We start from the raw sequence: 27,163 nt of genomic DNA, 5'->3' as shown, positions 1-27,163 counted from the left end.
AAGTATTGACAAAAATGGGGAGAAATTGGGGCCCTCATACATTGCTGTCAGGAAATGGACTAGAAGAGGGAGTCAGTAAGTAAATAGCATATCCATTTGATGGAATTTATTCAACTACTGAAATTCACGGTTATGAAGAGCTTGACACAAGAGAGAAATATGGTGAGTGAAAATAACAGGATCAAGGTGCATACAGCCAGAAGATCTCACCTGTGGGCTGGAGAGAGAGGTGCCTGCAGCAGGGCTGTGTGCTGTAGATGTGGAGTTGGACGGTTTGGGCTAAGGTGGGAGGCCAGCGGGGGCAGTGAGTGGGGGAAGGGAAGAGGGAGTGATGCCCGCTTTGTCTGCAAGTGGTAGAGGCATTAATTCTTGGCCCCTGCCTTTGCCCAGAGGGTGCTTGATCTGCTGCACCCCAGACAGTCCCCAAAACTCAAAGCTCGCAGGAGGCACCAGGGAACTAAGGGGTGACTTGGGTGTGGATTTAGTGCCTTCCATGACCTTCATCAGCTCCAGCCACACTTTCAGCCACTACAAATACACACACTATTTAAGAAAATCTTGCAAACACCGGTTCAAAACACAGCCCCTAATGTGTACTCCCCCACCCCCGCAAAATGGATTGAAAACCCTTAAAAAGAAATTCCAGCGCTGGCACTCTGGTGGCAACTGGACCCTTTTGCAGTCTGTCTTCTCCCCAGGAGGTCAGGGAAATGCACAGCTCTTGCTCCAGACTTGCAGTTCAGCAAGAAAAGCCAGTGGGTAAGAGCCCAGCCAGGAGCCGGGAGACCTGGGTTCTCATTCTATTCGGCCCCTCAGCAAGTTATTTCTTCTCTTTGGGCGTCAGTTTTCTCTTCTCTAAAATGAGGCTAAATGGGGACATTCCCAGTGCCTCACTGGGGAATCGCTTTAACTAAGGCAAGGGGAAGGGCCTAGCACAGTGCTGGACGCAGCAGGTGCCCCCGAAGGCTGTGGGCGAGGCCCCCCAATCCTTTGGACCTTGGCGTCCTCATTGATGACAGGAAGATGGCCACGGGACGGCAGGAGTCAAAATTCAGGGGATTAGACAGCCAAGCGGTAGCGAAATGCACCGCCAGCAAAAGTTAACCAAGACAGGGGCGGGGCTCGAACCTGCGAAGCAGAGTCGCGACTTCCAGCCCCTCCCCAGGCTGGGCGGTCACGTGGGAGGTCACGTGGGCCCACCCGGAAGCGCGCCCGCGGGCCGGGGGCTGGCTGGGCCGTGTTTGGGCCGCGATCGGGTACGTGGGTCTCCTCCACTGTTCCGGTGCCGCCGTCGGCTGCCCACTCCGTGGGCGGCCGGTCTTCCTCCGGGACCCCCGCACGGCCCTCTCGGAAGTCGGGGAGCGGGCTCCACCCCGGCTGTGTGGCCGTAGGTTCGTCGCTTCCACTTCTCACAGCCAAAGTTTCTGCAGCTCCGGAGTGGGGCGGGGGCTACAAGCCGGGCCTTCTTCCCAGGGTAGCCGTGAGGTCCGGGAGGATTTGGGGCTGAAACTGCTGCATAAACTGTAGCGGGCGGGGCAAACAGGAATGCTGCCCTTGGGAGTCCCGCGGAGGCGAGCTGCTCCCTCGCGGTCTGCAGGTTCTCCCTCCTGGGTGCTTCAGCCCAGCGGGGGCGAGGCCGAGGCCCGGAGGGAGCGGCTGGGGCAGGAGTGGCGGCCGGCCGTCGGGGGCGGTTTGCTGGGCAGGATGGTGAAAAGGCCCGAGGGTTCCCCCAGGCTGGCGGGTGCCCTCTGGAGCTCCAGTGAGCCCTGTGTTCCCTCCTGAGAGCAGGATGGGGGGAGAACAAGGAAATGACAAAAGGACACCAGTGAGGTTTTCTTTCCATCAGCCTTTTGGAATAAGAAGTAGCACCTAATGTCCACTAAAACGCATTTCCATTTTTTTCTTGGAAGACGGCATTGAGGCCAGTCACGCCGGTGTTGTAGCGAGTCTCCGTTATGTTACAAAAGATGCATAGGCTCCTAACAGCCCTTTCTTGCCTCTAATTTGCGTGTGCTGTTTGGTTTCCTAGTTACGCTAAACCTTTATATCGTTCTTGTCTTTTATCATCAAAATGGGAATGATCTGGAACCAGTTTAGTGCATCCTGTTATTTGAGGAAGGGCCGCTGGGAAATAAGAATAAAGTCCCCCCACCTCTATGTAAGAAAGGAGTTTGCTAAGGGCAGCCCTGCTTGCTTATAGTTACTATAAACCTGTAGGGAGGGGGAGCAGGGATTTTTTTTTCCTCCCTTTCACAGCAGGAGTTTGAGGCTCAGAGAGGTTTAAGTGTCTTGGCAAAGCCGAAAGTAGAACCCACTCGAAAGTAGAACCCACTCGGTATCTTTCATGTTGGCTTACTGCCATCAGATCATCCCCATCATCGCATCATCCCCAGATACCCCCCTCTTCTGGGACTACTTCCCTCCCCGCCTGGGTTGTGCTTTGCTGTCTCCTGACAGTCATAACACTCCCTGGGGCTGCTCAGGGTGGGCCTGCTGCCCACACCAGGGCTCCGAGTGACCCACAGTGAAATAAGAGTTCTTGGAAGGAAACAGTAGGTGGGAATTAATGTTTGTGGGCACCTGCTACATCCAGAGGACTGTGCTGGCCGGGTTCCTGTTCTCCATTGTAGGAGGGAGAGAGAGGGATACAGGGCACGCAGGCACCTGCGGCCAGGGCAGCACGTTCTGAGCAGATGGCCTCAGAGCCAGAGAGGGACCTTTGACCACCCAGTCCTTCACCACCTTGTCCACTCCCAAGAACGGGCAACAGTCAGAACAAAGACCTCTGCTTGCCCTCATGACCTCTCTGTTTCAAGCATTTGCAGGACCTGGGATGTTATGCTGCTGTCCATGAGTTGGTCACCGCGTCTGCCTACTTGTAGGCCTTTCTGAACCTCGGGCCGTCTGGAAGCTCCGCTGTGCTCCTTACCAAGGTAGATGATCCTGCCTGACCTGGGGCAGACGGAATCAGGCAGCACCCACTCTGGGGCTACTCGGAGGCTGTGGGAGGTGGACAGAGTGGCTGGCAATGAGCTGAGCTTCCGGGCTCTGCAGAGCCCTCTCCTCCCCATGCCTGCCCAGCCCTGCAGCCTCATGTCACTTTTGCCTATTCTCTCCCTCCTCCCTTGCATCCAGTGGTCATCAAGGCCTGCTATGTCTCTAAGCTATACCTCTTGAATCAGCCCCTTCTTGACCCCACACCAGGATGACCAGCCTCCATAACCTTAACCTCACCCACCTATGACAGCACATCACTCCCCACACCCATACCAGGGGCGCTCTGCTGTTGACCACAGCCTCCATCCCACAGCCCACCATTCCCCATCCCTTAGACTCCCCATCAGCCTGGCCCCTTGAGCTCCCAGCGCTGTCACACTCACCTGGCAGTCCCAAGCAAGCCTCTTCCAGGTCCACTTGCCCGAATCCAGCAACCTCTTCACATTCCCTTGCCCTCTCAGTCGCTGCCTCATGTTTAGCAATTCCACAGGAATAGGCTGCGTGCTCTGATTTTCACTGTGCTGGAAACACCTTGAGGCTAGGTGCCCTGAGTTGGAATTGATAAACTAACTAGAGACTTTAGGGGAATTCAGTAAGAACCACTAAGCTGGCCAGTCACATCAGGGATCCTAAAAGGCGTAACTCAGTCTGAGACCTCAAGGTGCTATGATCTTTTTGAGGAAACTGGACCTCTACTCACAAAAGAGTCAGAACAGAGCTTCCTAATCATGTTACATCTTAGCACACGTGCAACATGGTCACATCTGTGTGGCACACCGGGGTACACGAGGAGGCGTGAAGCCCCTACCTGGGCTGAGAGCCCTGGCCTCACCAGGCTTGGGCAGCTGCCCCGAGGTTGAGAGGATCACTGACTTGCTGCACCCCAGGGGAACAAGGCACAGTGGGGGGAAGCTCTGGATTAAGACTACCAGTTGGTGAATAAATAAACACATTTTGTATAATCAAGCATTAACATATGCGTCATAGAGGACACCTGTATGGGTGGTGGGGCAGGCGGTTCAGAAGGACCAGAGATATTGGAGAATGGACTGAGGACGCAGCAGCTAAGCAGGTGTGAGATGAACGTGAACAAGGTCCAGACTCTGTTTGCACGCAGAGCAGGGGGAACTTGTGATTGAAGTTCCTGTAGTGTTGTGTTCACTCCTGGTGGGCTTTCAAGCTCATCTGTTGGAGCTGTTTTTGACCGCCCAGAGGGAGGTTCACTAGCCGCCCTCCATTCCAGACCAGGCTCTGACTTGTCTGCCATCAGACCACCTCCCTGTGCATTTGACTCTGTGTACAGATCCAGAGCTGGGTCCTTCCTTCTGTTCAGTCCAGTCGGCCCGTGGTGGGTCTGATGCTGTGGGGAGGAGACTGGATAACAGAGGAAAGAGCCCCAACCTTGGCGCCAGACTGGCTGGGGTCTGGACCCCAGCCCTGCCACTTCAAGCTGCACCACATCCCGCCCTATAAGACAGGAGGAATTGAAGGTTTCTACTTTATCAAAGCATTGAGGGTGCAACGAAATAACCCCCGGAAGGCCCGTGTGGTGGTGCCTGGCACACAGTAGGGCTCAGCAGGCGTTTGCTGGGACCATGATCCTCTTCATTACTGAGGCCCAGCTTAAGGACATGGGGACCTGGGGGCGACCGTGACCTTGCTTCTCCCTGGCAGATGAAGTGCACCTTGGTGGCCACAGAGGGTGCCGAGGTCCTCTTCTACTGGACAGATGAGGAGTTTGAAGAGAGTCTGCGGCTGAAGTTCAGTCATTCAGAGAATGAAGGAGAAGAGGTGAGAGCCCAGCAGGAGGGGTGGGTGGGAGGGGACAGCACAGAACTACCAGGAGCAGAACCTGTCCGCCCCCTCCTGGCCCAGCACCCTCACACCTGGCCCCACATCCTCAGAGTGCGGCCTCTTGATGCTCTCAAGTGCAGTGACTGCACTCCGTACCACCGTAGCCCCCAGTCCCCCGAACTCACTGAGGGCAGGAGAAGAAACAATATTAATCACACAACAGAGAAACAATGTCATCAGTTCTCTTCCTAAAAAATTTAACATAAGCTTAACATTAATTTTTATAACAGCTATATTAAGGTACAATTGACATACTATAACCTGAGCATGCTCAGAGTGTCAACTTGACACACTTGATTATGTACATATATACCTAGGATCCATCGCAGTCAGTGTAGTGAACATATCCGCCATCCCCAAAGCTTGTGGTCCTCCACCCCTGACCCTCACTCAGGCAACCACGGGCCTGCTTTCTGTCACAGCAGATGAGTTTGTATTTTACAGACTTTTATACAATATGATGAGTGCATACAGTACGTACTCGGGGTGGGTTTTGGTTTTGGTTTGGTCTGGCTTCTTTCACTCAGCCTAATTATTTTGAGAGTCATCCCTGTTATAGCGTGTTTCAGTAGTTCCCTTTCAGTGGTCTGTTGGATCACTACACCACAATTTGTTCTGCTGTTTATCTGTTGATCATAACAGCATCCGGGTTGCTTCCAGTTTTTACTCTTACGCATAAAGCAGCTGTGAACACTCACATACAGGCCTCTGTGTGGACATTGGCTTTCATTTTTCATGGGTAGATCTGTAGGGTAGCATGGCTGGGTCATACAGGTGTATATTAAGCGTTTTAAGAAACTGCCCAACTTTTCCAAAGCCGTTGTATCGTTTTATATTCCACCAATAGTGTATGAGAGCTCCAGGTCCTGTGTGTCCTCGCTAATGCTTGCTGCAGTCAATCTTTTTAAATTTAGTCATTCTAATAAGTATCTAATAGAAAGTGACTTTCCTGGTAATATAATTTGTTCATGACAGACTCTCATTGAGTTTTAATTTTCATTTTCTTCATGACTAATGATTTTGAACATCTTTTTATGTGTCTATTTGCCATCCTTATATCTTCTTTAATGAAGCATCTGGTCATATCTTTTGCCCATTTTTTATTGGGTTGATTGTTTCTTATTTTTTTGAGTTTTGAGAGTTTCTTATATATTTCGGATACAAGTCCTTTAGTAGATATATGTTTTGTGGATATTTTCTTCCAGTCTATGTCTTGTCTTTGCATCTACTTAACAGTCTTTCAGAAAGCAGAAGTTTTTAATTTGATAACTCCAATTTATCTTTTTTTGTTTGATTTTGCTTTTGTGGATAATGCCTTTGGTGCTATATCTAAGAAATCTTTGTCCAACCCAATATCACAAAGAGTTTTCCCTATACTTTCTTCTAAAAGTTTTATGTTTTATATTAGATCTAATGATCCATTTTTACTTTTTGCATATAGTGTAAAGTATGCATTAACTTGTTTTTGTTTGTTTGCATTTGGACATTCAGTTTAACATTTTAATATTACAACTCAGAGATAGTTGTCATTTTCATTTATATAATTTCCACTCTACATTTTGAAGGAGTCATTTATTTTGAAAATTTTTTCCAGATTAATTTTGGGTTAAAAAAATATCTATTGGAGACACATAGATGTGTGCTTGCATTCCCCCAGCAGCAGAGACTTGCTGCCTATCAGAGCCCATCCTGCTCTAATGGGCCAAACCATCAGCTGAACTAGCCTCACTTCTGCAGTTAATTCACCTCAACATCACTGGTATTCTGGTTCCAATCGTTAGGAATCAAACAAGGTCTCTGAGATTGTAGACATTTAAGTGGCTTTATTGAAACTAAACAGCAGATCTATCTGTTAGGCTCTTTTATTTTTTAGCAGTCAGCATGTATAATTTTTAAATTAAGAACTTTTAAGTATTTCAGTTCTTAAGCTACTATTTCAGCTAGCTTTTTTATGATGTTTCTCTTCCTCTTTAATAAAAACCTGGTAAAGGAACAAACTAAAACACTCCTGATTTTTCAGTTTCTAAATGATTACTGTAAAGAAAAAAGTCCTTGAAGTTTTATTTTTTATATACACAACACATTTTTTTTCTTGAGTCTATAAATTATGTGAATTAATTGTAGGAAATTTGGAAGCACCGAGAAATAGTTTTTAAATGACCCATAATTTTCCTACCCATAGCTATTAGCTCTTTAATATATTTTCTTTGGGTCTTTAACTTTTATATATAGTTGGGATCATGCCACATTTACAGTTTTATTTCTTTTTTTTTTCACTTGCCATTATATCTAAAGCATTATTCCATTTTGTTAAATATTTTCAAAAGCGTTAAGTCTTAATGGAAACATTCCAGTGTATGAATAAATGCCTCATCATTTATTTAACCGTTTCTCTATTAGTGGACATGTATATTGCTTCTAGCTTGCTGTAACTATTGCTGTAGGGAACATTTGTGCTTGAATTTTACTCTACATCTGATTATTTGCTTAGGATAGGTTCCAAAAATAGAAACATTGATTCAAAAGTCATTCAAAGATATCGTACCACTTTATAATTCCACCAACTAATATATGACAATGTCCCTTTACATTCTGCCTACACCAAATATTTTCATCTTCCCCCTCCCAAGAAAATTCTTGCTACACCTGCAAAAAAAGCTTCTCCTTTTAAAATGAATTGCTGTACACAAACTAGATTTCTAAGTGTGTTTTCTATTAATATAATTTGCTCATGGCAGTTCAAGAAAACTATAGTGTGTGAATAATTCAACAAACATTTGCCTATCTGGAGGGACATTCAGTCAACAAATATTAATTGAGAACCTACTATGTGTCAGTCTCTGGGGATAAAACAGTGACCATAGCAACATGCCCCACTCTCATGGAATTAGAGGCTAAAGAGGGGCAATGTACAGGGAACCAAATAAACACCATGAATTCAGAGAGTGACAAACGGTCTGAAGAAGTTAAACCTGCTATAGGATGGGGAATGAATGGGGCAGGGTAGCCGGAGTGTAATCAGGAGAGAAGCCATCTGAGCTGAGATCTGAATGCTGCAAAGGGAACCACTGTTCAAGCTTGACTCACAGCCTCTGCAGCAGCTGGACACAGACCTTGGTTCCTGAACGCTGAGAATGTCAGAAGAAAGTGTGCTGCACACTGCTGTGTCCGCTCATGTTTGCAAAGCTACACGTTGCCCCTGGCTGGTTGCCTGTTTTGCTTTGCAAGGCAAGATCTCATTCTGCTCCTTACAGATTTCACCAGCACAAGGCTCCCAAAATCAGCCTGGGAAAGGTCAGCTGTTTTCCTCCTTTCTTTCCATTCCAGTATCGCAAATTTGAGCTATTACCATTCCATTGGCTTTATCCCGTTTTAGTCACAGACTTTCAACGCATTTGTCCAGTTTCTTTTTGGTTTTATATGTTTTGTTCCTTATTTTGGAGGGTAGAGGGAATGGATCGGGGAAGAGCTTATAAAAAGTGCAAGTATGCTTGTTATAGAAATAGGGAAAGTACAGAAGCATAAAAGCGGACGGGAGAGGGGAGTGGGAATCAGTCACAACCCCTCTATCCAGACGTCGTAACTTTAATGATGTTGACTTTCTGAATATTTTTTCAATAGTTTGTTTTTCTGTGCATTTTAACATGCAGAACATTCACAACCATTTTCTTTTTTTTAAAGATTTTTTATTGGGGAATTGGGGGAAGGGGAACAGGTAAGTTGCTGTCCTTTTGTTCTTCAGTCTAGTTGTGGAGGATGTTGCTTCACTGGCCCAAGTTGGCACCATCATTGCACTCTTCCTGGGTGAGGCAGATCGGTCACCAGCCTCTGGACGGCCACTCACGGCAGCTCTTGGCAGCTCATGCCAGCTGCTGGCCACTCACGCTGGCTGCTGGCTACACACGGTAGCCCATGGCAAACCACTGCAGCAGGGGCTGCTCCAGTTTGAGCTGTTGTTCAGCATCTCAGCTGTAGAGGACAATGTCACTGGCCCTCATATGTGGGATCCAAACCGGGGCCCTCTGGCATCCCAAGCCAGCTCTCAACCAACACGCCACTCAACCGGCCCACAACCATTTTCTTTTTAAACATAACATTGTATCAGAGGAATTTTCCATGTCATCGAAACACTCCACTATTTTAAGTGGCTGCCTGTTCTTTCATCATTTAGATGTACTGTTATTGATTTAACCGTTTCCCTGGTACTGGACATTTACATTTTTTCCAACTGCTTGCTACTGTAAATGATGCTGTGGTGACCATCCTTGTACATGTGTCTTTGCCCCTCTCTCTGATCATTTTCCTTAGGATACATCCCTCCACAGTAGAATTTCTGCAGCAAAGGGCATGGACTTTGGCCAGGTAGCGAACTCTCTGAGAGTTGGCCAGCTCTCCATTAAATGCCCTAAGCATTCCACTGTGGAAGTGTGGCCTAATCCCTTAACATTTTTTTCTGGATTCAGAGCCTGAACAGCACAACTAGTTGGCTGGCCCCTCCCACTCTTCCTACCATGTTTCCTGAAAATAAGACCTAACTGGAAAATAAGCCCTAGCATGATTTTTCAGGATGTTCGTAATATGAGCCCTACCCCAAACATAAGCCCCAGTTAAGATTGTCAGCCAGACATGACTGTTTGAATAAATGTAGATTTTTGTACATGACTAAATGTAGATAGTTGGAGCAAAAATTAATATAAAACCCAGTCTAATTTTGGGGGAAACACGGTAACTACCACACAGGGTTTGGGGGTGTCTTTTTGCCCCCCTCTCTGTCAGGACAGAGACCCTCCCAGGTGGGTCTCAAACAATGGAGACCCTTGGTGGCAAGGCCTGGGTCTTGTCCGTTCCTTTGTCCCCAGGGTCTGGCACATTCAACAGTGTTGTTTTTCTTCCCCTTTTACAGCTTCCCGCCCTGGAGGACCAGCTCAGCACCCTCCTAGCCCCGCTCATTATCTCCTCCATGACGATGCTGGAGAAGCTGTCAGACACATACACCTGCTTCTCAACGGAAAATGGCAAATGCCTGTATGTCCTTCACCTGGTGAGTGTGTGGTCCTGGGCCCGTGCTCCTCTTCCCTCAGCGCCATGGGCAGTCCACGTGCCTCCCTCCCCTTATCTTGAACTTTACACTCCTTCAGAAGGCAGTAACTGTGTCTTATCCAGCCCCCTGGGACTGAGCCTCCCCTGCTGTCCCCAGGCATCAGGGCCTGCGAGAGGGTCCCTTGGGGCCGGCTGACAGGAGCCCACTGTGCCTGCAGTTCGGAGAATGCCTGTTCATCGCCATCTGTGGCGACAGCACGGAAGGCGAGGGGGACCTGCGGCAGCAGCTGCGCGTGCTCAAGTACCTGTTCGAGGTGCACTTCGGCCTGGTCACCGTGGACGGCCAGCTCATCCGAAAGGAGTGAGTGCTCGTGGCTGGTCCCCTCTGGGTCCATTGCTAAGAGCCTTCTTGAGGCCAGGCGGTTTCTACCCTGCTGCCCATCCTCACACTGCCCCTGGCTCCTCCCTGGCACCTTCCTGGGTCTCTCTCGTTGGCTTTGTGTCGTATATCCTTGTGAGAAACGGAGAAGTGCAGCGGCTTGCTCAGTCGCCGGGCTCCTGGTTCCATGCCCATTGCTCTCCACTCCCCGGTCAGGGCTCGGCCTTCTCTGCTCTGTGGGCTCTTCCAGTTATTTTGTGGTCTCACATGTGCTCACCCGGCCCTGACAGTGATCTAAGACTGTGCTCCTTTGGTTTTCACGGGCCTCTCCCACTCTTCCCCCAGACTGCGGCCCCCAGACCTTGAGCAGCGCGTCCAAGTGTGGGAGCATTTCCAGAGCCTGCTGTGGACCTACAGCCGCCTGCGGGAACAGGAGCAGTGTTTCGCTGTGGAGGTGACTACTGGGTGCGGGAGTCCTCAGGCCATGGAAGTGTCCGACCAGCGGGGTTAAGACCGTGTTTTAACCCCCCTAATGGGTGAGGTCGCAGGCAGACCCTCAAACTCATGCATTTCGAGGGTTGCTCTTTCTGGCCTCATCGTGGGTTGGATACTCTGATGGCCTTTCCTACAATAAAACAGCTAGATCCTGGATAAAACAGGGTTTTAATGCAGATTTTGGGCTCACAGGAAATTAGAGAAACCTCAGAAGATAGCCCCTTCCACTCTGACCCCTCGTCCCAAACTGATATTGCGCTGAAACAGGAGTGGAAAGCAATGAAAAGGAAGCACTAAAGGCAGGATTGCCTGAGTGCAGGTGATGATACCAACACTACAGCCAGAAGCTAAGCCTGAGGCCGGGAGGCTGAGCCTGTGACTGCCCGCGAGGCCAAACCTGAGGAGCTAACGTGCTGTTGTCAGTAGCACTGCCTGGCCCCTGTGCAGACAAACGCAGATTCTCTAGATCAGTGGTTCTCACTCTCCAGTGTGAGAATCGTCTGGAGGCTTGTTAGGTGCAGGCTTCTGGACCCCACTTTTCTCATCCATGTGGGTGCAATAGAGGGGATGCTCTGGAATTGGCATTTCTAACAAGGTCTCAGGTGATGCTGATTGTGCTGGTCCAGGAACTACACTTTGAAAGCCACTGCTTTAGAGGACAGAGTAAGAGCAAGCAAATATGAGCTCACAACTAACGCTCAGATGCACAAGAGACCAAGCCACCATGAGTGAGAGTCAGGGGAATCAGTCACCAAGAGACTTAGATCCCAAGGCGATTGCTATACTGGAATTGTTAGGTACAGAATATAAAATAGCTATGACATATTAAAAGACATAAAAGCTGAAAAAGAACCCATAATATAGGTATTTTAGAAATGAAAACATAATTGTTAAAATGAAAACCTCAAGGGAAGGGTTAAATAGTAGATGAGACATAGCTAGAAAGAGAATTAGTGAACTGGAAAATAGATCTGAAGGAACTCACTTTCGTGCTCCACTCATTCACTCTTCCAATAAACGTGGAGCACCTACTCTATGCTAAGAGGTGCGCCAAGCCCTGGGAATACAGACGTGAATAAAGACAGTCCCTGCCTTTGAAGGGAAATCAGCTTTACATATATACTAAAAGATGCAATAAAGTATTCTGGGTGCTGCCATATTAGGTTTCTCATCAAAACCCACTGTGGCATAGTCAACGCTTCCTGAGACAGCAGGAAAGGCTTCTTGTAGGAGGCAATCTAATGCAGTTAAGATAAAACCCAAACTCTTTCCTCACACCTACCAGGCCCTGTATGATCTGTCACTGCCTGTCTCGCCCCAACCTCATCTCATGCCTCTCTCTTCCTCACTTACTGTGTATGGGCCACCTGGGACTTCTTTCCATTTCAGGAGTCCTCTACACGCAACTCTGTCCAGTATGGTAGTCATCAGCTACACATGGCTATTGAGTATTTGGGTTTTGAGGATTTAGTAATAAAAAAAGAATGTCAAACATCCCAGTAATAATGATTTTATATTGTATGTTGAAATGATAATATTTTAGATATATTGGGTAAAATAAATTATTACTTTTTCACGTAGTTACTAGGAAAATTTAAATTGTGCATGGGGCTTGCCTTATATATCAGTTCAACAGCACTGCTCCAAACTCTCTCTCTACCTCAGGGCCTTTGCATATGTTCTTTCCTCTGCTTGTAGCATTCCCCCACCCTCCCTTCTCTGACAGGGTTTCTTGTTCTGTAGCCATCAGTTAAAGATCACCTCCTCAGGGACATTTTCTTTGTACTCCTTACCCAAGTAGGTCTCTGCAGTGTTCCCTAGTCCAGTACTGTATAGTTCCTACACAGCTCTTATTAAAGTTGGCACTTATGTTTTGTCTGTTTCCTTGCATATTGTCTGAATCATCCACTGGAGCCTAATGACCAGACTGCTGGTCTGAGTCTCCCTGTTCCCAAGTGTCTGGCACCTAGTATGCGCTCGGTGTGGACTCAGTGAATGTACCCACCAGCCAGGGCATGCAGCAGGAGAGGGTGGTGGATGACATGGCTCCCTCTCCCTGCCTGCCTGTGGCCAGGCTGTAGAGCGGCTGATTCACCCCCAGCTCTGTGAGCTGTGCATAGAGGCTCTGGAGCGGCACGTCATCCAGGCTGTCAACTCCAGCCCCGCACGGGCCGGCGAGGAGGCCCTGCACGCCTTCCTGCTCGTACACTCCAAGTTGCTGGCTTTCTACTCCAGGTGAGCCTGAGGCCTCCTGGCACCTCACACTCACCTGCTCTGAAAAGCACCACTTCCCTGGCCAAGAAAACCTTCCAAGACCCATCTCTTCCGGGAAGCCTCAGATTCCTCAATTTTTCAACCCCCCCTCAGCTCACGCCCTTCTCGGAATGATTTCTTCCCTGGAACACTGTTTTACAGTCTGGATTTAGGACTTCCTGATAGGCTGTTCCTGGTCCCTAGTGGTTTCCCATTGGTCTTTTTTTTTTTTCTAGGAGAACCATGTTTTATTTTAAAAATTGATGAGTTCATTTTATTTATTCCTTGCCCTTCTCTAAAGACGATGAGGTCAGCTGGCACATTTGTAAACTCCTTGAGGGCAGGGACCATACTCCAGACGCGCTTAACCAACCTGTCCCCGCCCACTGCCACCTGGGGGGCACTGGGGGCACCCGGCACGTGCTGACCAGCCACCCGTTCTCTCTGCAGCCACAGCGCCAGCTCCCTGCGCCCGGCCGACCTCCTTGCCCTCATTCTCCTGGTTCAGGACCTTTACCCCAGCGAGATCACGGCAGACGATGACAACACTCAGGTCTCGGGCAGCTCTCTGGGCAGCGGGAGGCCACCAGGGAGGTGGCCCCGAAAGCCAGCCTGGAGGGTGCTGGGCAGGCTGCTGGGGAGGACGTGGTTCCCAAGTCACAGCTCTGGGCACATGATTGGGCATGACTCTTTTTCTGCTGCTTTCAGATATAAGGAGAATTCTAGAATGCATGTGGTTTGGTGGGTTACAAGAGCAGATTTTTGGAGTCAGATCATCCCAGCTTCACCACTTAGCTGTGTGAGCTGGGCAGGTCCTTGTCCTGTCTGAGCCTCGATTCCCTTATCTGTGCCATGGGGCAGTGATAGCATCTACCTCCTAAGGTTGTTATGACAGATCAAGGAGACAGTTTACCTAGAGCCCAACAGTACCTGGGTGTAGGGAACAGTCAGTAAGTGCTATCCACCACTGTCACCATCATCATCAGTGGCGGTGGCTTGGATGCCAGCATGATGCAATTTCAGTGGTTCTGAAGAAAGACGAGACCACCTAGAATTGAAACATCCCTGAAAAGTGAGGACACACACCAGGGCTGCGAGGTGGAGTGGGGCCGTGCCTGAGGGCTGTGCTGTGAAGTGCTGGCAGGTAGAGGCCAGGTGGGGGGAGCCTGTCAGACATGCTCTAACCAGTGTCCTCCGTGCCTGTTGCAGCCTTCCCTGCGGAGGCCCTGGAACAGCCAGAATATCCCTCTGCAGCAGACCTGGAACTCCCGTTCCTCAGGCCCCGCCAGGAGTTCTGCAGGGACTGTACGTGCTGTGCACCCACCCTGCGGGGAGGGGAGGGGGGACAGAAGGGTCTGCCCCTCCCAGGAGAGCGAGCGGAGACCGGGGTTGAGCCCTCATCCCCAGCTGTCCCCTTCTTTCCTCAGGAGACAGACAGCTTCTCCCTCCCTGAGGAGTACTTCACACCAGCTCCTTCGCCAGGGGAGCAGAGCTCGGGTTCAGGTGAGACCTGGAGGGGAGGGTGGCGCGGAGGCCAAATGGCAGCCGCGGGGAATCTGTCTTAGGGTTCAGTGGACCCCCTGCCTTGTCAGGGCCGTGGTATAGACACCCAGGTTCCTAGAGCACAGGATACTCGGCAGCAACCCCTCTGCCTACCCTGCCAGCTCCAGCTTGAATTCAGGGACTATCAAGGCCACTCAGATGATTGCTAAAACTTTTTATGAAGAGCCGATTTCATTTAAAAATTCATCTCGTGTGTTTCTTTTTTGTAATTCATAAGTAGTCAAGTAATTAAGCAACAATCATTTGATTTCAAGTACAGTGTTTTAAAATATATTTAGTCTCTATAGTTTATACTTTACCTGTTTCTTCAAAGTATGTGGATAAACAACAAGAAACTAAAAATATTCAAAATGCTATCAACAAAACAGAAAAGGCAACATTGCTCAGAGAAATAGATGAGGCAAAGTCTAGACTGCTGTAGTCACTATGAATGGGCATCACATTTATCTCCAAAGTTCTTGGAGAAGGGGAACGTTCACGTCATCTGATAGAAGAAATAAGATTAGGATTTCAAGAGGAGAAACTTCTTGGGGAATAAGTTTTGAAAGGAATTTACTGTGTGGCCTCCTTAAACCAGTGGCTCCCAACCCTGGGCGTACGTTAGAATGACCTGGGCAGCTTCAGCCAGACCAGCTATATAGTCCAAGGGCTAGGGACCAGGTGTGAATACTTCTAGAAGTTTCTCAGGCCAGTGAGCTCAAGACGGGAACCACTGGTATGCACAGGTTTAGGTTAGAGCAGTGGTTCTCACCCGCAGCTGCATAGTGGGCTCACCTGGGCTCTTGAAAAACCGCTGAAGCTGGGCCTGTGCCAAAGACTCTGACTTCACTGGTCTGGAGTGTGGCCTGGGCATCAGGATTTTCAAAAGGCCTCATGTGCAGCCACAGTTGAAAACCACTGGGTTAGAAGTTCTTTAGGTCCTTGGATGCGCTGCAGGGAGCCTGGGACCCCCTGAGATCATGTGTCAATTCATATGTACATTTGAATTGTGCATTTCTCTAGGGCCAGGGTCCCTAGCTGTCCTCAGTTCTCTGAGCTTCTCCAAGAGTCCAAAACGCCGAGAAGCACCTCTGTGGGGTGATGGCTGCCGGTCCCTTTTCTTTTTCCTTCCTTCCTTCATCACGATGCTCCTCGTCCCTTTCTCTCAGTGGGTTTTTATGCCTCAGAGCTATAAAAAAATGCCATTCCACAGTGCACAGAACTCACAGCTTACAAATGGCTTGAAGTGTACTCATCCATTTGTAAATCAGGTGTTTGAAACATAGGAACAGGTTTCCCCAGAGAAACGTGCTTATAAATGGTAGTTATTTGCAATAGAGTATGCGAGAACACTGTTATTACAAACATATTTCCAGTAGGTAGTGAGTTCAGTAGGTTATTGTGAACTGTACTGGGAAAGGAATTGTAGCCCAATTCCCAGCACATAGTAGGTGCTCAGTAAAATGGCTGGGGAAATGTGGACCGTGCGCTGCCTTCTAGTGAAGAGGCACTGTTACAGCCAGGGAGGGGCCTGAAGGAGTAGAGAGGGCAGAAACAAGGAGAGGATTGAGGGGGCTGAGGAAACGTGCCCCCCACATTGCTGGGTGCTCCCTCAGGCGCTTGCTCCCAGCGACTGGCTCTGATTGTTGGGGAGCGTCTCTTCCCAGCCCGGGCTGCTTCAGCCCCGTGACCACAGAGTCCGCCTGCACTTGCTGGCTTGGTCTGGGACGAGAAGGGCAGTGCCGCTCCAGCCCATACTCAGTTCCCTGGCCGCTGCCAGGTGCTGGGAGCCACTGACGGGGCGGGGCCATCTCTGCTCCACCCTCGCCTCTGACATGCTACTGAGCCAGTGTTTATGTTTCCCAATTATTTATGTTGTTATTTTATTACCTGTGGCCTGCAGGTAGCACCGTCTGGCTGGACGGGGGCACCCCACCCATTGATGCCTCCCAGGTCCAAGTGAGTTTCTCCGGGGGGGGGGGTGCCAGGGCACCAGCTGATCTGAGATGCGGCAGCGGGTTCTGGGACTCCGAGGGTTTCTCCTCCAGTGACGCCCCGCCAGCACTGCCCTTCCCCCGGCCGCCTCAGGGATGGCCAGGGCGGGAGACAGAGCTCAGCCCAGCAGCAGGGGCCGCGGTCGGGGTGGGCCGAGGGGTGACCTCAGCTCCAGAGAAATCCCTGCCTCTTCACTGGGCTTCAGATGGAGAGTTCAACTTAATTTTGAATGTTTTTTTGTTTGTTTTTTGTTTTTTTAATGAGAAAGTAAATATATCCATTATAGAAAAATTGGGAAATAACAAAAGTAAAATGGTGGAAAAGGAATAGAAATTGCTCTCAGTCCCACCCCTGGATGTTAGCTACTAGATTTGGGGGTATTTCCTTCTAGTCTTTCCTGTGATTTTACGTATGTCCATAAAGAGTCCATCACATGTGTGTTATTACTTATTTAGCAAATTCCCAGAACAACTAGTACTTTGTGTCCATTTTTTTTGCTGTTATCATAAGACTGCAGTGATGTCCTTATAGAGAAGTTTTGGTGGCATCTCTAATAGTGTCCTTAATTCTCTCCTTTTGCCCACAAAAGGCTTCTTCCTCAGAGCCTTCCATAAGGCTGGAGTCTTGCTCGTTTAGTCATTTTCTGCCTCAGTTTCCCCTGTTGGAATGGCCACCGGGATGTTTCGAGGGTGGTTGAAATGACAGAATGTTATTTAACTTTAAATGTCTTCATCTGCGTCTGAAGATGCGGGAGGGAGCCGCTCCCTCTCATTCCGCCCCCGCCTGTCGTTCCTGCCCTTTTTGTCCCTTCTTTGCCACCCACCGCCCCTGCTTGGCACCCAGCCCCGACTCTGAGGACAGGCCCAGAAGAAACAGAGAGAGACAGACATTAGAACTGCAGCTGCTCAGGCAGTTTCAGCAGAGTACAGGGACCGAAGAGCTGGGATTACTTGGAGCTAAAATGTGTGCTCCTTGTGGCTCGGAGGATGGGGAGTGGGCACCCGTGGGTGGCTCCGACGTGGGGAGGTGGCCCGACAGGGTCCCCCGGTCCTCCTGCGACAGCCCCTCTTCCTTCACAGATAGCTGAAGACACCCTCCAAATGCTGATCCCTGGCTCCCCAGCAGTTTCCAGCCCCCGAAGGATTTTCCTGGACGCCAGTGTGAAGGAGACCTACTGCCCCATGGTGCCCCACACCATGTACTGCCTGCCCCTGTGGCCGGGTATCAACATGGTGCTCCTGACCAAGGTACGGATGCCCGCCCTGCCCGCCCTCTCCCGCCCGCAACCTGCCCCGGTGACACTGCGGCCTGGACCTCTCCCCACCGGGCTGCCCGGCCCTTGCCCTGTGCTTCTCCCGTTAGAGCCCCAGCACGCCCCTGGCCCTCGTCCTGTACCAGCTGCTGGACGGCTTTTCCCTGCTGGAGAAGAAGCTGAAGGAGGGTCAGGAGGCCGGGAGCTCCCTGCGCTCCCACCCGCTCATGGGCGACCTGCGCCAGAGGATGGACAAGTTTGTCAAGAGTCGCGGGGGACAGGAGATGCAGGTGAGACCAGATCCCCAATGTACCCCCTCAGGGAGAGGAGGCAGGGCCTGTTCGGCCCACACCAGCGAGGGGCCCAAGGCTCTGGGCCCGGCCCCAGCCCCACCTCAGCTTTGTGGCCCTTGTTTCCCCGTTGGGAGATGACAACAAGAACTGACATTTTCAGAACGGTTTGATGTGTGTTGGGCAGAACACAGATAGTTCCCACTTTTTAGGTGAGGAAACGGGGGCTTAGATAGTGACTTGGCCAAGATTACTCGGCTGGTGGGCAGCGGGACCCGAGCCTGACCGAGGTCTCGGTGAAGGCCAGCGGCCTGCCCCCCGACACCCTGGCAGCGTGGCAGGTCACACAGAAGTGCAGGACGCAGTCTGCTCCCACCCCAGGGGGCTTAGAGCCCAGGTGGGGGACGAGGCCAAGAGACAAGGGACAGTGCGTACGCAGCAGAAAGCAGGGCACAGTCTGTCAGGAAGCCAGGAGGAAGTTCACGGTGGGGGGGAAGATCGCTTGGTTCAGCAGCCGGCAGTGCTTGGGTCTATGAGGAAAGGTGGTTCACTGTGGCTGCGATGCATGTCGGTCCCAAAACTAGCAGGAGGAGTGGAGGAGGCGGAGCAAGCGCCTGAAGCCCCAGTCTCTGCTCAGAGCAGTCGGAAGGCTGGGCATCTCACAGTACTTCGGGGCATCGCGGTGGCGCTGTGTTGAAATGCAAAGTCCCCCTTTGAAGTGATGGCCCAGGGCTCCCGCTCAGCACCCAGCGCCTGCCCCATGCCCACCCTCCCTCAGGTCACTTCCCTCTCGCTCTGACAGCATTAGCTTATGTGTCTGTACCGGCCAGGCAGTGAGCCCAGGACTTGGCACACAGAAACCGCTCTATAAATAAATGCCTGCAGAGTGAGTAGAACATGGTGTACAGTGGGGTGCAGAGAGCTGGGGGGACCTGCCAGAGACCCGGCTATGGCTGTACGAGGGCAGGTGTGTGCTGGGCCTGAATAAGCCATTGAGAGGCACGATGCCCTCAGAACCTGATGTCGGAAAGGCCTCTCCTGGTCCTCACTGTGGGCTGACCTGTCTCCTGCCCTCCTGCAGAGCACCTGGCTGGAGTTCAAGACCAAGGCCTTCTCCAGAAGTGAACCCGGATCGTCCTGGGAGTGAGTAGTGGGCTCTGAGGACAAGGGGAAAGTTTTGGCAGAAGGACAAGATTCCTCCAGGCCAAGAGGGAGCAAGTGTTCAGGAAGGCGCTCCTGAGGGCAGAGGGGGTCCTGGGAGAGTAAGGTGCAGCCCGAGGACGCGGGCGGGAGGCTGGGAAGTAGCGAGGACGGCGGCTGAGGAGCAGGACATGAGGACCCACCAGGACAAAGGGCCCGGGCCCCAGCCCGGCTTCACTGCTGAGTCAGCACTGCCTCAGTGCCCCCTCGAGCGCATCACTTCCCCTCATTTACTGGTAAAATAAGCTGTGAAGTTGGACAAGATTCCCTGCCCTTCATCCCAAGTATTTGGAGTGCCACCTCGGGGAGAAACTGGGAAGCTGCCTCCTGGGTCACTGGGGGTGAGGGTGTGCTTCTTCAGCTGGGTCTGTCGTCAGTGCAGAAGCAGGGGGACCACATGGGGATAAGGTGCTGTCCTAGGTGTGTCTGTCGGTGCAGGACAGGAGCCGGGGGACCGCACGCTCTCCCAGGGCCGTTCCGCTGTGACGCCCTCACCTCCCGGTGCCCAGGCTGCTCCAGGCATGCGGGAAGGTGAAGCGGCAGCTCTGCGCCATCTACCGCCTTAGCTTCCTGACCACAGCTCCGGGCCGGGGGGGCCCACAGCTGCCCCAGCACCTGCAGGACCAGGTCCAGACACTCATGCAGTAAGTGTGGGCGTGGGCCCGCGGCAGCCAGGTGGCGGGTGGGGCACAGCTCACCGCCTGCTTCCCCGCCAGGGAGACGCTGATGGACTGGAAGGACTTTCTGTTGGTGAAGAGCAGGAGGAACGTCACCATGGTGTCATATCCTGATGTCTGAGCCCCAGGCCCGTCCAGAAAAGCCCCTTATGTCTGCCTGTGTCCCCCGCCCTGCTCTAAAGGATGGGAGACTATAAAATATATTCCCCCACCTCTGCTTTTCTCTGAAGAAAAATAATAGGAGATAGTGCTCTGGGAGCCTCCCTGTAGGACTGCTCCAAGGCTGAAACTACAGACATCCCTGGCATCCCAAACATCACTTCTTAAAAGCCTTGGAATTCATTTTGTCGGTGTCCAGCCGGCAAAGCAGGGAAGGATATTCCATGAGGGTTGGGGTCCTGGGGGCTGGTCAGTTTAAGAGCCATGTCTTCCTCCTCAGAAGTCACAGTTCACAGCAGAATGTGAAGGCTCTGAGAAGGCCTGCAGGAAATAGGCGTATCTCTGTTTACAAAACCGTGTCCAGGGCTTCTCTGCCCCTGTTATTATGGAACATGAGTTTTATTGAACACTGAATGCCCCTGATACTTTATATAAAGCGCAGCTTTTCCTATATTAAAACCTCTTAAGGCTCTGGCCTCCAGTCCACTGAAACTTCTGTCTTCAGTGAGGGAGATGACAGACAGCCTTGTTAGCCACCAGCCACTGCCCTTCCATGGGTGTCTGGTCCCCTCTCAACCACTCGAGGTGAAGTGTAGAGATGGAATAAAATCACGGTGAGGTGTGTGGGTTGGGGGGTCAGCTAGACTCACTCATTAGCTGTGTAGCTCTGCTCTCACACCAGCCTCACTGTGTGTATAATTTAAACTCATTCCTATGAAAATCCTAAGAACATACCATGTTCCTGTTGGGTCCAGAATGCCCTGTGTTAAATGTTCTAGTGCCCTGGATCTATCATATTTGCATCTCAGAACTTCTCAGGGTTGGGGGTTAGGAGGTAAAGAGAGATCTGGGAGAAGGGGTCCCCGGGGTTGGCTGAAGCGGAAACCTTCGGGGCGGGGTGGGGTGGGGTGGGGTGAGCGGGGCGGGCCTGGCCTCCCGCTGCACTGCCCACCCTCGCTGGAAGCCTAGATCAGGGCCAGAGAAGCGTCCTCCCAGTCCCTGGCTTACAAGCACCTTAACTCAGACCTCACCTACCTAGAAGACTTCCCAGGCCTGGTGCACTTCATCTATGTGGACCGCTCGACCGGCCAGATGGTGGCCCCTTCCCTCAGCAGCAGTGAAAGGACCTCATCAGAACTAGGCAAGGGGCCCTTGGCTGCCTTTGTCAAAACCAAGGTAACTGCTGCCTGGCCCCGGTATTCTTCCCTGCCCCTCAGACGGGACGTGTTGGCCTGACCCCTGCCCTGGAAGGACGTCCCCTGCTCTCAGGGCTCCCCCAGGGTCTGGAGCACACCCCACCTTCACCCCTACCCTACTCCTGTGTCAGCATCTGCACCCAGCTCTGTAGGCTCCTAAGAATAGCAGCTTGTCTCTCTCACCCTTGGGCTCCGGTCAGCACCCCAAGCCATGTGGGCCTCAGCTGATGCCAGACGGCACCTTCCTGGGTGTTCGCTAATGTCCTGGATCAACAGAGCCTAGACAGCAAGGTCAGAGGAGGAAGTAGCCAAGGCCTGCCTAACACAGTGCCTAGCATAAACAAATGCTCAACAAGCATTTGTTGAATTAGCTAAAAGAGAAACTAGAAACAGTTTAATCAATTTGACTACCAGAACTTAAAACTGAGAGGTTTCTACTAAGGAAACGTTTTCTGAGGGCTCTTTTATTCTCTTTGACTCTTCTAGTATCTTTGGTGGGGAGACGGGAGGACCTCTGCCGCTTTCTGAAAAACTAGATACAGACACAGACACACACACTTTTTTTTTTTGGCATCCAAAGAAAGCATATCATGGCTAACATAAGATGGGTGACGGAAGTCCTGTGTTGGGAACCTATCTCTGGCTGTCACCAGCTCTGTGGCTGGGACATTCCTTAGTCGAAGTTCAGTTTCCTCATCTGTGAGAGAATGGTTATGTTGTTGACGTCATGGAACTATTATAGATTGCCTGATGGTGTGTGTGAAATATTTAGCACAGTATGTGGCATGGCATCGAGATCGGGTTCATTTCCTGGTACCATCGGCAGCAGCGCCATCTTTCTCATCCCTCTTTGCAGAGACAGTTGGGTTGTCTCGGTATGTTTCTTTCACTGCTTTTCTGTGCAGCTTGTTACAGTTGAGCTCTGTGTCTACGCAGTTGTGTTTACCACATTTTCACTTCACTTTGTATCGGATGCATTTCCTCATGTCATTAATTCTTTATAAACATGATTTCTAACAGCCCCACCATAGTCCATCATGCGAATGTAACATAATTTACTTAGCCATTTCCCCAGTGTTGAACATTTACATTGTTCCAGGCTTTCGCTATTATAAATAATTCCGCAGCACACACCTTTGTGCATCCATCTTTGTCCTCATCTCTGATGATTTTCTCAATATGGATTCCCAGAAATGTAATTACTAAGTCAAATGGGAGGAATGTTTTTAAGGTTATTGATACACATTGTCAAACTGCTTTCCTGAAGATAGAGCAAATCCATGTATTTGTTTGCAGATTTGATTAGACATTACGTTGTGGTCAGGTTTGGAGTAAATCGTGTGTGCCTTCTACGCAGCTTTTTGGTGAGAGCCACCTCACACCTTTTCCTGGCCCCAGGAAGTGGAGCAGCCAACTGTCCCTGCTGCCTTCCTCACACAGTCACAAGCGCTGTGAGGAAGTCCTTGAATTAGACAAGAACATGGCAGAGGGGCTGTGAGGCATGCTGTCCCTCGGGCACTGTTTCCACCAGACCCCTCGGGGACCCCTAGTTTGGACTTGCCCCCTAAAGCAGAGGACATGCCTGGATCAGGGTGCTCAACGTGTTTAAATACCTCCCCAGCACCTTCCCAGCATAGAACCTATACCAAAGGTGCCCAGCCTGGAGGGGAACCAGGGGAGTGACTGGCCCTAGACAGCAAGGAGGGCTTTCCAGGCAGCTACCCTTTCATCTCCTGTATTAACAGTGTCTTTGGTCATTTTCTGCCCTGAGTGGTGAGTTTACTAGTTTATGGCTGGAGGGTATAGTGCAGTTATATAAAGTGTTTTTATGTATATTTTATTGTCACGGTAACTGGAGGGGTAGTCCACCCATCCGTCCAACGTGGATTTATTATTCAGCTCCTGCTCTGAGCCAGGGCTGTACCGGGGCACTGGGGGCAAAGAGCAGACAGGCCCCGGGCCTCCGAGGAGCTCCTCTTCTGAGGACTTTTCTTCCCCCGGAGACGAGAGCCTGCGCTCTGCCCCTGCCGTGGGGAGAGGGTCGCCCCGCAGGCCGTTGCCGGCAGGGCAGCCGTGAGCATGCGCTCCTCCTTTCCCCAGGTCTGGTCTCTGATCCGACTGGCTCGCAGATATCTGCAGAAGGGCTACACCACGCTGCTGTTCCAGGACGGGGACTTCTACTGCTCCTACTTCCTGTGGTTCCAGAACGAGATGGTGGGTGTGGCCAGGCCACGGGCGGCACAGTCCTGAAATGCTTTCCCTTCCTGTGAGGCTTGGATGCCGTTCTTCTGGACCGTATTCCATCTGTCTCTTCATCTCTTCTCGTCCCTGGTGGAGCTGACAGATAGGCACAGCTGGCTGGGATCCAGAGCTCAGAGGTCCTGTTTTCACACAGACTCTGTGAGCCCTCCACCCAGCTGTCTGAAAAACTCATGCTGTCATTCAAGGCAGCGTCCAGGTGATGTGTGAACAGACAGACGCATGCCCATGTGAGAAGGCCTGCTCAGGTCAAGTGCTTCCTCAGCGGTGCCTGGTCATCATCCGCTGCACTTACAAAGCATGGCACATTGTCATTCCCACGGTAGCGGGGGACACGGTGTGGCTCTAAGCAATGAGCCAACCTGCCCAGGGTGACGCTGACAGTGTGGCTCAGGTCTCTTGCCTCCTGGCCTGTTTTCTAGACCTCACTGTTAGGACAGCGTGCGCCCAGGGCATGGGGAATTGTCTGTCTTCCCCTGGCCCCTTTCCTTCGCTCTGCCTCACTGTCTCGCTCTGTCTCCCTGTGTCTTTCCTCTTTCCTTTGCTTTCTTTTCCTGTTTTTCTCTGTTTTCTCCTCACTTATCACCGTTAGTCATTATTCTAGCTCTCTAAGGGTCATTACTTCTACCCCTCACGTGCCTTTGGTCCCCGTTCTCCGTACCTCTCCCTCCTCGTGTCCTACCCTCTCTTTGCTCCTGGAGAAAGGTGACCCTGTGGTGACGGCTCTCCCTTTCCACAGTGAAGTGTAGCTATTGGGGTTCTCTCACCGCTGTTCTCACAACCTCACATCCACAAGCTCCATGCAATGGTTTGGGGCAGGTATCATTGACGCCATTTCACAGGTGGAGACACAGATGCCCTGGAGATCAAACACCATGGCCAGGGCCACCGAAGTCATAGGTGACAGAGCCAGGTCCCAGACTCAGCTCTTTTGACCTTCAAGCTCCCATCTTTGCTCTGTGCCCTCAGAAGTGCCCAGTGTGTATATGACCTTGACCTTAGCTTCTAGGGCAAGACATGGTTTCGTGTGCATGGCTGGCTCCCCAGGGTCATAGGCTGAGATAGAGCTGTGTGGTGGGAAGACCCGGTGTGAAGTCTGGCTGCTGTGCCATTGTGGGTGGCCACTTAACCACTGCCAAGTCCACCTCCTCACCTGCAGGGCGTGCCCCACTGCCCGTGTGAGCGTGCCTGGCGCACACTGGGTGCCCAGTGGGTCTTGACTCTCTTCTCTTTATCCTTTGCTGGGAAGTTCCATCGTTTTCAAAGGGAGACTTGGGCCTCGTCATAACACTTTGCTCTTAGTGCCACCTCCCCGGCTCGCCCTCCTGGCTGCCCTCCTGAGCGCGTGCTGGTCACTGACCCAGGTCCTCTCGTTGATGGGAATGAGGGCTACCATGTGCCAGGCACGATGCTCAGAACTTTATATATATTGAGTTGTTGGAAAAGTCATGACGTATTTTTCTATATTTTTCGTTGCAAAAATGTGTCATGACTTTTCCAACAACCCAATATTATTTCTAATGTTTGTTGGGGATTATTGTTATTCCCACTTCACAGATGAGGAAACAAAGTAGAGATCCACATGTTTTCCCACCAGCAAGCACACACCAGGCGGGGCTGAGCCAGCCCTGAACTCCGGTGTCTGACCCAAGCCCATGCCCTGCCCACCACACCCACCACCTCTCCAACCAAGACCCTTTTCCTCCTTCCTCAGGGGTACAAACTCCAGATAATCGAGGTGCCTGTCCTTTCTGATGACTCGGCTCCCGTGGGCATCCTAGGAGGAGACTACTACAGGTGATGCCGATTCGGAAGGCTGTTGGGGGCAGTGAGTGCACCAGTATTGGGTCATGAGTGCCAGCTCCCCTGTAGGGGAGCAGCTCCTCCTCCAGGAATGCTCCCGCCAAGAAGCTGGAAACCCTTGTTAGAAGCTTCTCATAGCCTAGCCTAGCATCCGGAGAGAGAGGAAGCGAGTGGGGAGCACATTTGGTTGGCTGTTGGCACCCTCTTGGCAGCATCTGCAAATGTCTGCATGGGGGCCCCGCAGCTCCCCTGCTGACTCTGTGGCATTCTTAGGACACTGTGGCCAACAGACCCCACACAAGGTTAACCCAAAAAGATGGAGCACGGTGGCCTGGGGCTGAGCCTGCATGGTCCTGGGAGAGGCCCCTGGCTTTGCAGGGCATGCCGTGGCCTTGCTCCTGAATCCTGTCCTTTCCCTTTTCCTCCTCCAGGAAACTCCTGCGCTACTACAGCAAGGGCCACCCAGCTGAGGCTGTCAAGTGCCATGAGCTGCTGGCCCTCCACCTGTCCGTCATCCCCATAGACATGCTGGTGCAACAGGTCGGCGAGCTGGCCCGGCGCCTGTGGGAGGCGTCCCGTGTCCCCCTGCTGTAGGCCAGGGCGCACTGCCCTGGTGCAGCCTGCTTGCACCCCAGCTCTCCAGCCCCCACCCCCACTTGCAGACATCCCCACAGCAAGAGCCTCCTCTCCTCCATAGTGGCCACCTGAGGATGGGACAGTCACCAGGACAGCCCCAGGATTTCTTAAAGAAACTTCACCTAGAGCAGCCTCCACTCCAGGCAATGACCAAACCCCCAAATTCTTCCCTCTGGAGGAGGAGGAGGCCCGGATGTGCTTTTGGTCTCCTTAAAAGAACAGTGGCTGTGAGTTAGAGCTGGGCAGCCCCTCTTTCAGAGCTGCTCTCCGGTTATCCCCAGGAGACAGGAAGTCCCCAGTGTCCGCAGGTGTCTTCAGACACCCTCTCTCTGCTGTTGGAGTGGAGGAAGAGCTCCCTCAGGAAGGCGTCTCCTCCCCAAATGAAAGGTGCTACACTGCCACTTCCTATCTGCGACGCTGGGCCAGTTTCCTAAACTCTACGCCTGTCTCCCCACATGTAGAGTGATGGCCCCTCCCTCTCAGGTGTTGGTGAGGGCTGCCAGACACGCAGCACGTGCTCAATAAACATTGGTTATGGTTATCAGTATTATTCAAGCCAAACATGCCTGGGTCCCCAGACTCTTGGTGCCAAGAAGCCTTGGTGAGTCTGGGCCTCTTGGTGCCCCGCACAGTTCTCAGCTCCCGCCCCGCCCCCACCCCCAGAGATTCGTGTACTCAGTTCTGAGATTCCCAGGCTTTGAGGTTTTTTAAACCCTGCCAGGTGATCCTGGTGTGCCCTGGATTGAGAACCACTGCCCGAGAAGTGCAGCCCCTTCTCTACCCTAGAAGCCCCCACCCCACAATGGACACGAGGACGAGAGACCATCGGAGCACCGGGTCTCGGGAGAAGCACCGTGACAGAAGGCAGCACAGTGTGGGCTCATTCTTGACATGTCGACAGCAGCTGGGCCTTCTGTCTTCAGTCAGGAGCGAAAATTCATGCCAAGAAGACTGTTCTTTCCCGTTAAGGGGACAGCCTGGGGGGACAGAGGTACTGAAGGAACTAGAACCACACCTCGGGCTAAAGTCCTCAGAAGGAGGCAGTGAGGGACAGTCACCTGAGGTGACCAGGACTACATTCCTCTTAATAATGGGTAGAAATTTAAAATATTGAATGTGGAATATACAAGAGAGTA

At 51.5% G+C, this 27,163-nt stretch overlaps 1 protein-coding gene across 8 annotated transcripts; it reads left to right on the top strand.

The window, feature by feature from the left end:
- Positions 1–26,577, top strand: HPS1 (HPS1 biogenesis of lysosomal organelles complex 3 subunit 1). 8 transcript variants are annotated; one of them, XM_019636457.1, is made up of 20 exons: positions 5–1,256; positions 2,817–2,933; positions 4,672–4,788; positions 9,755–9,892; positions 10,110–10,252; positions 10,616–10,724; positions 12,840–13,000; positions 13,469–13,571; positions 14,228–14,323; positions 14,446–14,521; positions 16,464–16,519; positions 17,635–17,802; positions 17,918–18,097; positions 19,179–19,240; positions 19,807–19,941; positions 20,014–20,079; positions 21,165–21,309; positions 23,430–23,543; positions 25,303–25,385; positions 25,823–26,577. In XM_019636457.1, exons 3-20 carry the CDS (start codon positions 4,672–4,674, stop codon positions 25,983–25,985), a joined length of 2,115 nt encoding a protein of 704 aa, XP_019492002.1. In that variant the 5' UTR covers positions 5–1,256; positions 2,817–2,933; the 3' UTR covers positions 25,986–26,577. The 8 variants fall into 8 exon arrangements, with proteins under 8 accessions (XP_019492005.1, XP_019492008.1, XP_019492007.1 ...); XM_019636458.1 differs by having other exon boundaries at positions 5–1,391; positions 14,273–14,323; XM_019636456.1 differs by having other exon boundaries at positions 5–1,391.
- The last annotated feature ends 586 nt before the right edge of the window (positions 26,578–27,163 follow it).

This window comes from Hipposideros armiger, unplaced genomic scaffold, assembly GCF_001890085.2.
Source record: "Hipposideros armiger isolate ML-2016 unplaced genomic scaffold, ASM189008v1 scaffold_28, whole genome shotgun sequence".
NCBI classification, from domain to species: Eukaryota; Metazoa; Chordata; class Mammalia; order Chiroptera; family Hipposideridae; genus Hipposideros; species Hipposideros armiger.
The sequence above is the reverse complement of the archived record's forward strand: the minus strand, read 5'-3'. Positions and strand labels throughout refer to the sequence as shown.